The 13,293-nt window shown below is 46.0% G+C and overlaps 1 protein-coding gene and 1 long non-coding RNA gene across 3 annotated transcripts; one reads left to right on the forward strand and one right to left on the reverse strand.

Moving 5' to 3' along the window:
• The first annotated feature begins 632 nt into the window (after positions 1–632).
• Positions 633–2,933, forward strand: LOC116416783. The gene is made up of 2 exons (XR_004227119.2): positions 633–955; positions 2,485–2,933. It is a non-coding gene; the product is annotated as an uncharacterized LOC116416783 (long non-coding RNA).
• A 1,088-nt stretch (positions 2,934–4,021) lies between these two features.
• hmm464144 (chitin binding protein-like venom protein) lies at positions 4,022–5,354 on the reverse strand. Of its 2 annotated transcripts, XM_031922294.1 has the most exons (3): positions 5,198–5,354; positions 4,875–5,122; positions 4,022–4,345 (listed from the first exon to the last, which is right to left on the reverse strand). In XM_031922294.1, the coding sequence occupies exons 1-2, from the start codon at positions 5,246–5,248 to the stop codon at positions 4,889–4,891; spliced, it is 285 nt and encodes a 94-aa protein (XP_031778154.1). In that variant the 5' UTR covers positions 5,249–5,354; the 3' UTR covers positions 4,022–4,345; positions 4,875–4,888. The 2 variants fall into 2 exon arrangements, with proteins under 2 accessions (XP_031778154.1, NP_001164343.1); NM_001170872.1 differs by lacking the exon at positions 4,022–4,345 and having other exon boundaries at positions 4,889–5,122; positions 5,198–5,248.
• Positions 5,355–13,293: the final 7,939 nt, after the last annotated feature.

Genomic DNA, 13,293 nt, shown 5'->3' on the forward strand with positions numbered 1-13,293 from the left:
TTTGTTTATTCCAAGGGCGAGGATAAATTGGGATGAACCAAGAGATTATCGATCTTCCGAATGACAAAACCGCGGGATAGCAATAAATTACAAATAATTAGGCCGCTATTCGTTAAAATATAACCGAACACCGCGCGCGACCGTAACGATCCTCCAGAATGCAAAGTATACGAGGCGAGAAAGAAACAAGGCATCTGTAGCGCCGTTGGGAGGAAGCTGCGCGTCAACGAGATCGTTATGTTGACGAATCTCCGGGTCTCTCCGTATAGCTGTGCTCCAGAAGTCGACGCCAACAGAATGTACTGGCGCCTCTGGAACGCGACGAGTGTCTTTTCTCTCCTCTCCCCGAAAATCAACTCTCGAGAAGTAAGCCCGAGGTATTAAGAGATTGGGTTGCTTTGAAGTTGACTTACGCGAGATATCGCAACGAAGAAGCTCGGAGTTTCTAAAATTCGCTGTACACACACGCACGCAAGAGCCTCGAGGCAAAAGCTGATCAAATAATACACGGAAACCCATCAGTCCTCAACACCTGATAAGAATAACGAATGCGTTTCCTCTCCTCTCTCTAAAACTTATGCCACAGCACTGTTTGAACAACGACACCTGAGAGCATCAACTTTCTCTCTCTCTCTCTCTCTCTCCCTCTCTCTCTCTCTCTCTCTCTCTCTCTCTCTCTCTCTCTCTCTCTCTCTCTCTTGAACAAACACACAACCGCATTCCCGGCCTAGCATCACCGCGGGCGCATTATGCAAAACCAGTCCACTCTTGGAAAATCCTTGTTACAAGCCGCATCCGCGCGATTTATAAAGTATCTCGTCGCTTATCGACAGCCGCTCGCGCCGCCATCAGTATACATTCGCGCGATATCAGTCGAGTTATCCCGTGTGCGCAGCGGCATCGTGTATACAGGCCCCCAGTACAGTACCAGCTTTGGAGCGGTAACGACGCGTATGTGTGTATTAAAAAGCCTGCGGACTTAAAATAAACGCGCGCGAGCTCGTAGTAGCGGTGATTGATGAGCCGGGGACCCCGTGAGTGTGCGCGAGGCTCAAAGGGCGAGAGAGAGAGAGAGAGAGAGAGAGAGAGTGAGAGAGAGAGAGAGAGAGAGAGAGAGAGAGAGCCGCAAAAAGAAGCTGCTGCTGCTGCCGTGGAGGAGATCGTGTCGCGCGTGCTGTGGGAAAAAAAGAAGGAAGAGAGAGAGAGAGGGAGATGAATCGGAGGGAAAGGGAGTGTATATAAGCGTTATACGTTGGGATATGAAAGTTTGTGCGACACCTCGGCGATTCGTATACAGCGAGAGACGCTGTGTCGTGTTTGTGTACTCTGGTTTGATCGTGTACGTTAAAAATTTAAAGCTTTGTATTTCGAGTCCGTAAAAGATTCTATCTGATGTGCGGAGAGCTAATTCGAGATTTTCAATAATGGATGTTTTATCCGTCGTTAACATGCATGATTCGGGCTTTGGCGATTAAAGCATCCCGAGCGTCCGATTATAAACAACGCGAGTGAATTCTATTCTATTTTCGGAAACAATCGGGAATCCCATTTCAACAAGCATCCCCAGACATCCTAAGGATCGTATAATTAATTCCCCGGCTGAAATTAATCAACGTGTCTGAAACATAAATACATCCGCGCGCGAGCGCGCGATCCCGACTACATTCTACATCGTCCCTAACCACATCAATAACCCCACCCAGGCCTGCAAACTGAGTGGAAAAATTCCGATACACACGACGACATCCATCTCTCATCGCAAAAATCGTCTCGTCGCAAAACCTACATTACAGCATTCCCTCGACGACGAGGATCACTCTCTCCTTCTCGTGTACATGCAGTCAATCTCGCCTGGTATACGTGTATGCCTTAGCGTTATAAACGTCACGAATCGTTCGAGGCTCGATGACGAGTGATCGATGATTGACCAGAGCGGATGACTGCGTGTCGGATTATGTGAGCGACCGCTGGGCATCAGCGCCGCGTTAAACATCCTTCTTGCGATGTAGCGCGGCGTGTACTCGTGTCGCTGTGTGTGTATGCGCGCGAGGATTTCGCGTGTCGTGTGAGAGCTGTAGGAAAAACGCGACGATGTAGCTGTATGTAGGATGATTGCGAGAGAAATTTCGTTGATGTAGGGTGGGGCATTTTGAAAAGTATTGAATTTTGCATGAAAGTATCCAACATGTGAGCGATGTTTGTATAATGAATGTCGTCATATTATATTTACTCATACAGTTTCTTTGTAATACATTAATTTGGATTTCGTTATTGTAAGTCAACAGTTTAAAAGATTCGTATGTGATGCAGATTTAAAAATTGTTTCCTCGGAAAGCAGATAAAACTTAGGTTTACATTCTGATATAACTTTTTATAATACTATTTGTAACGTTTATCGGGGGTCGATGTCTGGTGCACCGCAATTGGTACGATCAGCCAAGGGCCAGCCGCAGACGCCTATTGACGGGTCGAATTCTGTTCCAGGTCCGCATGATTTGACAACACAGCCGCCGAGAAAATCGTCGCACTCTTCGAACTTGGAACAATCACCCGGGACCACGTAGATGGAACCCTGTGCACAACAGTTTATTTATACTCTATCAAGTGTAAATGTGAATATGATACTGAATCTGTGATTTTCGATAAGGATATACTTACGTATACAGCCAGACAGCTCAAGAGCGAGAGGAACGCGATTTTAACGAACATTTCGATGAATTTTTTATTCTCGAGCAGTGGAAACGAACTAAAAGGCTACGATAATTTAACACTCTATTTAAAGCGTGAGCTTGTATTAAGCATTGTAAATAATTTTATTATCTCTTAAGGTCACAATTCCAAAGACGTTATCTTACAAGGTGTATATACAGAATTCGTTCGCTTTCGTCGGACTGCCTGAGGCAAATAAAGCTGCCGCCGACAAAGTTTACCTATCTTCTGTCTGAATTTTACTTGAATTTCGCTTGTTATATTCCGGAAAATATATTTCATGGAATTATACCACCCAGCCGAGCCCGTCATTCAATTCGGAGGTAAAGGAAATCACGTGCCCAAATTGACTTGTAGTGACAGTATATAGTATCATAATACCACGTCATAAAGTAAACAATTCTTTTTATCGTCAGAAGTATATTATTACGGAAATTATCGCACAAATTACCACCCACGCACTACATTTCGAACGAGGATAAAACTTCTTTTTTACGATAGCGCGACAACGTTAAACCATCATCAGATGATAGAATAATGTTTTTAAAAAGAAAAAAACGAACGCTGTATATTTTCCACGTTGGCCGAGCTAAATACGAAACTTGAAAAAAAAGAGAAAGATCTCACTTTCTGGGAGTGCCATCATCGGCTGGTGCGGGTGCATGGAAGGCGATAAAAGCGGAAGTGGCGCGCAGAGCAGAGCTCTGGTGTGGGGAGAGGCGGTCAAATAAATTTATGAAAAGCCCGTGAAAAGCTCGCTCGCTTTGGCTGCATTCCATAGAGGCGCGGCTGCTGCATCCGACAAGCTGAATTGTCGCTCTCATTAGCGACGCGTTTTCTTCATCGTCCTTTTCTCTCTCTCCCTCTCCCACTTATATAGCCTTATTCATTTCTTTTGCCCGCGGTCGTTTTTTTTTTGCAGAGCCCCGCGATATTCCGGACCGGCAGCGCGCGATTGATATGCGTCGCACGATATTTAGAGTGCATTTTTCAGCGCGCCGAGCGAACAGCAATGAGGCTCTGCGCGCATTCAAATGAATTTTTATCGGCGAGCATTCAAATATGGTAATGCGTGCGGAGCGAGAGAGAGAGAGAGAGAGAGAGAGAGAGAGAGAGAGAGAGAGAGATGAGGAACGATGCCGCGGGATCAAATATTGCGCGAGATCGCGACGAGATTTATTTAGTTGAAGCGTGTTTTTCGAGATATTTGGTTCGTTTGTGAAAAATTAAATTTTATACTGTTATACCTACTGCATATTTGATTGCTATAGCTCGAGTATAGCGTTAGCAATTTATAGTATAAAAGGGCAAAGAGATTTTCATTTTTTATTTGTGAAATTTAGAGATATACACTTGTTGCTATGTAAGCTACTACGGAAAAAAGGATAGTATATGACTTTTGCATTCCTTAATATCTTATATAAAAATTATGCTTTATCTTTGATAACTCAATTTTTCAGCAATCAGTCACCTTCTGACCAGGTTTAGGATCCTCACATGATTTTGACGAAGATTGCCAGAAGGTTCCGGGAGAACACAGTAGAGTCGTACACTTGTATTTACTCGAGCAGTATCTATATTTTGAACAGTTACCTGGGACTGCTTCTTGCCAAATTATTCGTACTTGATCTTGATTCTGCAAAAATCGTTTATTCTGAGAGTTTTTCAGAAAATGTTAAGATATTCGAAACACTAGTTTTTCCTATTAATTATACTTGAATCATAAATAAATATAATTTTCTTAATCGAGGAGTTAAGAAAGAGAAAGGTGAGAAACTTGCAGAAACTGCTGCTGAACAAAAGAAGGCGATAACCAGAAGTTTAATCAACATTTCAACCGTATATTCTTAGAATGCAAGGTGCAGTTGATGCTTCATAAGTTTGAAGGAAATATTGATATCACTTAAGTGTATACGAGTATTTTTTTAACTTTGACGCCAAATGTCTCAACAAAGTATATTGATAAAATGATAATGTGTTTATTTATTTCTCATTTTAATAAGAAATTCTAAAGAAAAATAATTTCTGCATTTTAACTTTTTTGTAGATAATTTTAGAGGTGAACTTATTCTTATTATACAGAGCAAGTACAGATTTTACAAGGTTCTATACAAGTGATGCATAAAATTTTATTATTACATTAAAAACGTTATGTTACAACGTACATTTTTAAAGTGGTCTATTTCTTGTTGTAATCATTATAATCAGGATAAACTACTTCATCTTCTGATCGTCGGATGTCAATATCGGGGTTACCACAGTTGCTGCGATCAGCCAAGGGCCAGTCGCAGACACCAACTGCTGGGTTGAACTCTGTTCCAGGCCCACATGTTTTGATAACGCAGCCGCCGAGATGTTCGTCGCATTCTTGAAACAGACTGCAATCACCTGGGAACGGGTAGTACGTTGCACCCTGTACACGAATTTTAGTTGAAGGTTTATTCAAGTATTATAAGACTTATATGTTTCAATGAGAATGCATACTTACGAGTGCGACCGTGCATCCTAAGAGCACCAAGAGAAGCACTTTTGTGAGCATGTCTATGGATTATTCTTGAACACTGAATATGAACTGGAAGCTCGACTAGCTTCGAAGCGAGAAAAAAGTAGTTGAAACGACTTCTTTTATTTATTACTTTGTTCAAGTCACGATTTCGCTCGAGTCACCGTTCAAGGCTTTTATTTAATTCGCCTACGTTAGATAATTTAAAGAAAAACAAAAGCTACGACCAAAATAATGCAGTCCTCTTTTTGTCTAAGAAAAAAATTGTCTTCCCACCGAAAGCACAGGTGCATATTGTCACCATCCACGTCACGCGTCGTCGCGATTATTAAACTTAGCTCGCGCTCTAGCAATTGAGCCCGTTAATTAGACAACGCTCGCATATGCTAATGCAGAGAAAGGGTCTAAGCCTGGCTTAATACTCCACGCTTTCCTCACCTATGCGCGCCTCTCGCGCGTGTAAGTATACAGGAGTGTTGCTCGGTAAATATCATATAATACACACTCGGTATGATATCGCGCAACACGTGCTTGAGTATTAGACGTAGGTGTAGAGAGCAAAATACAAGAGACTTATTATCAGGGCTGCACGTGCCTGGATCTGCAAGTGCTGAAGGAAACGGCGGTGGCGCAGTGTTTATTGGTTAACTACCCGATGTGAAACTGACGTTTAGCGCAGGTGTAAGCAACTCTACTGCGTAATGCGTTGCCAGTTCCTGCGTTTCACGCATACGCGTATGGCAGCACGTGTGCTGAATTATTGTAAATTTTAATGGCGAATTGTGCGTGATTTATGTGTTTCGTTAATTAACTTTCGTATTTAGCGTATACAAATATTGTTGAGATAATAATAGCCATACCCATCATTTCTACACACACACACACAGCGCACACAGCCGCGTTAAATGACAGCGTAAAATGAGCAAACCCTCTCGGAGTCGCTCCTCTTGTTTTCCTCGATTTCACCTTGCTCGCGTAAAAGCGACAATATAACAGAGCTAACCTCCTCGACTGCTGTTGCTGTTGCTACCATCGCTTTTGGCTCCGGAGGAGTTAAAGCGTGTAAGTACCTACGCGAACAAGTACTCGCAGCGCTAAAGAGAGAGGGGAGAGCTTTCGCGCCAGCTTTTCGCGAGAGCTAGCGCGTGTGTGTATTAAGCCAGAGGTATGTTGGCATCGTGCGTACAGTGCGCGGAGCAGCGATTATGGGAATGAGTGGGAGGTTCGCGTTGGTAATAGGTGAGACGCTCGGCTGTTGTTAATTGTTGAAAATTAGAAGGGATTTCGGGGGAGTTTGTCGCGCGAGCGCAGTGAGATTAGGGTATACGTTGAAGAAAGCGAACTGGGTAAATAACTTTGTTTATGGATAACCAAACAGGTTTAAATTTAATTCGGGTACTGTTGTATACGTTCAAATAAAAGAATGTCACGCGCACACGCATACCGCGTCGAGCACTATTTCTCCCTCTTCCTCGCGATAAACAAAGACAAAGACAAGCCAGCTCGCGCGCGCAGCAAAGAAGCGCGGCTCATACGATCCAATCGAAGGCCCCTCACTCCGTCTCTCTCTCTCTCTCTCTCTCTCTCTCTCTCTCTTGGCGAGAGATAGGCATCCGCGCGCAGGACCGCGATCGAGATCGGTATCTATCGGCTAAATGGGCCCGCGCGGGGATCCGTCATTCTAACACAACACCGTAGGCGGCACATTCTCTCCCGCTCGTCCCAGCTCTGTCGTATACGTATACGTATATACCTATGCACACACACGCTTCGCTCGCTAACCGGCTACTCTCTCGGCTCATTTAATTTATCCATCCTGATGCGCGGAGCGACGACGGCTCGGCGTCCGCCGATGCCCGATGAATGTTTCCCGTTTACATGCCCCTCGAGAAGGAGAGAGAGAGAGAGAGAGAGAGAGAGAGAGAGAGAGAGAGAGAGCCAGTGGAGGACGGCAGGTGAGCTGTATATATGTATGGGTATTTTTTCTCTGCCTCGTCTTTTTTCCCTTGCGATCGAAGCGTCGAAGCTCTCGCGCGCCGCGCGCGGCCAATAAAGGCGAGCCGATTCGCGATTCATTCCCACAAATCGAGAAACCAAAGAGAGCATTGGTGCTAGCGCGAATAATAAGGGACAGTCCGAGAGCGTGGAATTAATGGATTGTGTCGCTGTTGGTATTTTCGAGCGATTAAGGAGTTTTATATCTGCAGCGATTCTTTTTATTGCCCCACCGTGTTCTCTCTCTCTCCTCTTTTTTTACTTTTGGGCTCTTTCGGAAGCCAGTCGCCTGGGGACCAGAGTTGGCTCGCGGCGACGCGATGATCCTTTGATATTTTTAATTATGATAAATTATTTATGCTCGATTGTTTGATTTATTGATCGACCTTTTTATCCCAAACAAGACACTCCAGCATACGTGTCTAGGGTACAATGGCGAGCGTGTAAATCTAGCCCACACCTTATGGTTTTAATATACCTGATATGCGACGCTACATTTACGCGGTCCCTAAACGTCTCGTCTCCCGCACTCCGTATATAACACGTATAAAAGCGAAGCGACACGCATTTCAACTCGATGCACTCGCTCGGGAGCCATCCTCCAAAAATCAAAAATATAACCCGGAATATCGTCGCTCTCGACATCGTCTCTTATTACAAAAGCCAGCGACGGAGAGGAAAATCCCAGAAGTTTAAAAACAGAGAGAGAGAGAGAGAGAGAGAGAGAGAGAGAGAGAGAGAGAGAGAGAGAGAGAACCACTCGGCGTGTCCGGCTTATCTCGCCACGATTTCCTCTCGTTATTTCTTCGACTTCTCCAAGCCATCGGCATAGAGGTGTGCGTCCTTGTTCCAGCTGTCGGTCCGCCGTATGCTCGTATATGAGATAGAGGGAGTGAGAGAGGGAGACGATCGGCAATCTCGTAAAACCCGAACATAATGAGCGAAGCCATCTACACGAGACACGAATCGAACGCTGACGAGCGGCAGCTTCCAGCTGTCCCCGACCGATCATCCGTATCGGTTGAAAGGACGTAAATGAGAGGAAGTCATTCGTCGGGATGAAAATAGAAGAAGCCGCGACATTTTTTCTCACTCAGCCTCCCCAACTTACTCATCTTCCAATTACGGAGATAAATGCAGACGGATTACGCACGAATCTCGAGGAATCTGCAAGAAAAAACCAGTCCTCGCGGCGAAAGCAACATAATGCTAATAGGCAAGCTCTCTCGCGCGGCGAGCCGAAGCAAAGTAAAGTAGCCGCTCGTTGAAACGTCGACTCTCTCTCTCTCTCTCTCTCTCTCTCTCTCTCTCTCTCTCTCTCTCGCAACACGCCCAATACAGGCTATTAGGAGGGAATAATCGCGGGTGCGCGCACGGTAACCCTACACCGCGGCGCCTTTGATGAGCGGACTCCGGGAGAGAGGCTACAAGCCTCTCGAATACCTTCGCCGCCGAGCGACAAGTTGCCTCCACCGCGAAGAATGAAAATGAGAGAGGAAGGTTGCGAGAGAGAGAGAGGAGAGTTTATGTTGCGCTGCGAGGATGCTGCCGCTAAGCGTTTTCCTTCCTATGAAGGAGAGCTAGAGGAACTGTGAGGAGGAGAGAGGATCACGGATCACAATGAGCGAGGCTGCTTTGCAGCCGTGTTGCTGGTGTACACCTTTTGGGGAGGATGAGGATTGCGTGCGTGGGAGTCGAGCTTGTCCGACCGATGTTTTGTCATTCGACTTTTGTTTCGCTGTTGATCGGTGTGTAATGTGTGCAGGAGTGATATTTCGAGAATTTTAAGCTGTATTATGGTAAAGTCGCAGAATCGCGTTGTTATCGTTCTCTCGAATTTTGAAATAAACACGGCCATTCGTCATCTTTCGCGATCCAAAAATAAATAATATTTCCACGAAGCAAGTCGCCTCAAACGGAGATACTAATATCTCCGACAACGCGAATCTTCGCAACGAAAATAAATATCCCGATAAAAACTACCTCACATACTAAGAGAAAAAAAAGAAAACTGTATCGCGCAAATCGTCGCGCAAACTGCGTAGTTTCTCTTCGCGCGAGCATTTTTTTCTCCGGTGGAAAAAAGGAAGCCCAGAGAAATAGCGGCAAACGACGCTCGAGCTTGCGAGAAAAAGCACGCGCGCGAACGGTGGCGGATTATTGTGTGTATAGTCTCCGGCGACATTATCGAGAGGCGAGAAAATCCTCCAACGACTCTTTGAATGCGGAGCGCGCGAACAAGCGCAGCCCTCGGCGCCTTCTCCCTTATATATACACGTATATTGTGTACAGCGAGAGGAGAACTCCTTCACCGCTCGACTTCTTCTTCTTCCGTTTATTTTTATTTTTTTATACACCTCTCGCGCAAGCTCCCGAGCCGCGAGCTATTCATACGTGCGTCAAGTCGCTCTCGTTTGGCAGATTCTGAAATAATTTTATATTTTTTTGTAAAGTATATGCACTTGAATGATACCGATAACGAGGGGTGTATTTCGTTACATAGCGGAATTCCGAGCCATTTCGATTCAAAGTTTTACGCCGATCAGCTGCGCATCAATAAAAAAATAGGGTCGTCGCCTGACAATCGCAAAGATGCTCCACAAAACGTCGCGAAGAAAAGGGTTGACACCCCATTCTACAACTAGTCAAGAGCTCTGCATAGTCACCCCATCCCCGGAAGCTTTCCAGCTCTCGTGTCCCGCGACCTTAGACGTTCGAGCGGAAAATTATAAATAATGACGAGGCAAATGCGATCTTCGACGGTATTTCGTCGTCTTTCAAGTGTAACGAGAAGGAGAGCGCAACTGTATGCTATATATACGCTGCCGACGACGACTACGACGAAGAGGTCGTTAAGAACAATGAGCAGTATACGGTATAGAGGATCTCGTGACGGCCGAGCCGACAAGTCGCGTATATGCAGAGGGAAGCTTTCTAAGGATAGGATCTTCGTCTTCCCTTTTTTCGCCGTCCTCTCCGCCGCCACCGGTGGAACAATTGTTGGCTTTTTGTGCGCTGCCGCGCTGAGTATTTACGCGGATAACAACGCGTGGTTCGCGAAGATATTTCACTCCATTCAGTGGCGCATCGAGAGGGAACTACTGGCGCAGCTCTGCTTTTCTGTGAATATCGCTCTTTTTCCAGCCTGTGAAACGCCTCTTTATTGTCAGCGTTTCGAATTTTCCAAAAGCACCTCACCTTATAATTTGAAAAAATCACGCGCATATCAATAGAATCTATCTCATTCCCCTGTACAGAAATCGCGGCTCATCATCAAATAATAAACAACCTTTAACGATCGAGCCACGCAACCGAAGGATTTGTCGGCCAGAAGCGTCGCACGCACGCAGCGCAGCTCGTTAAGGACAAGAGTATCGCTTCTTCCCCGGTGCAGCAGCGGCCTACGCGCGATTCCCTCGAAGCGTTCATTCGTCCATTCTTGTCGCGGTTTGTCCGTCAAACGCGCTCTCGCATCGTCGACGCGACCATTAAAAGCGAGGTCGCGCTTCCGCCCTTCTTATTTTCTGCAGCTACAGCAGCAGCAGCTGTAGAAAGACAATGGGGATAAGGAATTTTTTCCACGTGGTTCTCGCGAAATTCTTCTGCCGACTTTGTTTTTTCGAGCCGCGAGAGATTTATCGGGCCGTTGACTCTGTAAATTTTATCGAACAAGTAATCAGATTCTTAATTAATAATACTCGTACGGAATAAATGTGAGCATTCATATGTCATGCAGTCATCGAAACAGCTCAGCCGCCTATTATTAATACTGGGAGATAGCAACTATAACGCATCGGCAACCGTCAACCGGATGTTGTCGGCGATAACGAGCAGCGATCGACTCCGAAGAATTCGCCGGTTCTGACTTCGCGTGCCCCCGTAGTTCCCGGAAGGAATTTGCGCGGTGTGTGCCCACAGCGTGACTTCGCGCCATCCGATATTTCTCTCTCTCTCTCTCTCTCTCTCTCTCTCTCTCTCTCTCTCTCTCTCTCTTTCTCTCCTATATATACACGAATGAAATCTCTACGTGGAAGTCCACGTGTGTGAGTGCGTTGCTATGCCCGAGAGAGAGTCGATTCATCTCCCTCTCTATGTCTCTCGTGTCGATGAATGGAGATGATGTTACGGGCTTCCAGCGGAGATATCACTGAGGTCTTTATATGGATGTTAGTCGGGCTGATGTATCGCGCGATGAGCGATCGAGACTCGTCGTCGGGCTATAAAAATAAGTGTTCGATGACGATAACGCGAGTTCGATGAGCCTTAATTTTTTCAAAGTATCAGTTTTTAATTATTAAAAATTTTGAATTAAAATAAATACTATATTCCAAACGTCGCAACAAGATAAATCTCTCAAAAACAAGCTTGTCGCCTCGAAACACACTTTCGCGCACAGCCACCGTTTCCAGCGTCGAAGCCGTTAAGAAGCTACCGCTCGCGCGTGCACAAGAGGGAGTCTCTCGCTGTATACAGTATAGGGTCGCGTCGTGCGGGCGCGCTTTATTTAAATAAAACCGGCGCATAAAGCCCGATATTGCCGTTCGGGTTTATGCATCCGAGTGTATAACACGGGCCGTTTCGACTTTAATGATGCGGCGTAAAACATTCGGCCTTGATTAAACGCGAGAGAGAGAGAGCGAGAGAGAGAGAGAGAGAGAGAGAGAGAGAGAGAGAGAGAGAGAAAGAGAGAGAGAGAGAGAGAGAGAGCGAGCGAGGGAAGAGCGACGCAATCGCCGCGAGATTCCGCGCTACATCCGCACTTTACTTGAGACAATCTGTAGTAAAACGAGGAACTGCATTAAGCTTTTTATACTTCTATGCGTGTTTCGTGCGCTCTTTATTTTGCTTTACGAGAGCGAGAACGATTGCCACTGCGCACTGGCTCTCTCGAGTATTCTTGTTAATGGCCCGCGCGCCGGTTCAATTTCTTCTTTTTTTTCTACTGGCTCGAAATCGCAGCGCGCGTAATTCGAACGCTTTCCTTATAATCCACACCAAAATCCTTATTCTCCATTCGCAAAAGCCCGCACGCACGCGCACAAAACTCCTCTCGTGATATATCGGAGCGAGCCAGCCGCAGCGATCGGCCGAATAGCGCGTGGGCCGTTGATAAACGAGCCTCTCTTACTCGGCGTCTCATCGCCTGTTAATCAACGCGAGAGGAACGAGAATCGTCGCTGCGACTTTTCTCTCTCTCTCTCTCTCTCTCTCTCTCTCTCTCTCTCTCTCTCTCTCTCTCTCTCTTTCTCTTTCCGCGTGTACACTCTGCGGCTGGGCTGGTTGTTAGTCGCTCGCTCGCGCGAGTCTCGATCCTTCACGCGCTGCGCTATTATCGCTAAGATGGAATCGCGCGGACTGCACTTCCGCGAGACGCGCCTTCCTCTGCCCTGCGTGTAAGCAGAGAGATGAATCTTTACTCGAGAGAGATGGGGGAGAATCGTTGCTGTTTTTGTTTGTTGCGTATGCAAAGTTTTTTTTCTGTTCTGTATAATAATAGCAAACGGAATTCATATAATACAATATCATCAATTTTCATTATAGCCAATAAAGTGTGAACTGACGACCGTGCCGATGAGCCGCGATACGATCTTCTCCGCGTCCCGTGTTTATAATTCTCATCGGGAATTCATCCTCGAAAAATTCCTCTAGCAATAAAATAAAAACTTTAACGAACGCCATCAGCAGAGTTCTCTCACTCTCAAGACCAGTAGAGGGGCCATAAACAATGATTACTGTCATCGGGAGAAGACGAAGAAGAAGGAGAAGGAGAAGCCGAACGCATCGATGAACAGATAAAGAAACGGCGATTCATCCTTCATCTTTCTACTTACAACGCGACACTCCTCGATCTCCGAGGCGCGCGCGCGGGCCGATAGAAACACACCGGCGCGCCGTCGACCTGGGAGGCGTACTTCCGTCACGCGAGAGAACTAATCCGGCGACGATGCCTCGCGGAGATATGTATTTCGGCTGTACGGTAACCCGACACGATAATGGCGAGCGAGAGCTGGATCCGTTGAGAAAAAAGTCGCTAAGTTTGTGTGTGTTTTGGAGAGGGACTACCGCGCTACACGTGAGTTTTGAGT

This window comes from Nasonia vitripennis, chromosome 1 (genome assembly GCF_009193385.2).
Source record: "Nasonia vitripennis strain AsymCx chromosome 1, Nvit_psr_1.1, whole genome shotgun sequence".
Classification (NCBI taxonomy): Eukaryota; Metazoa; Arthropoda; class Insecta; order Hymenoptera; family Pteromalidae; genus Nasonia; species Nasonia vitripennis.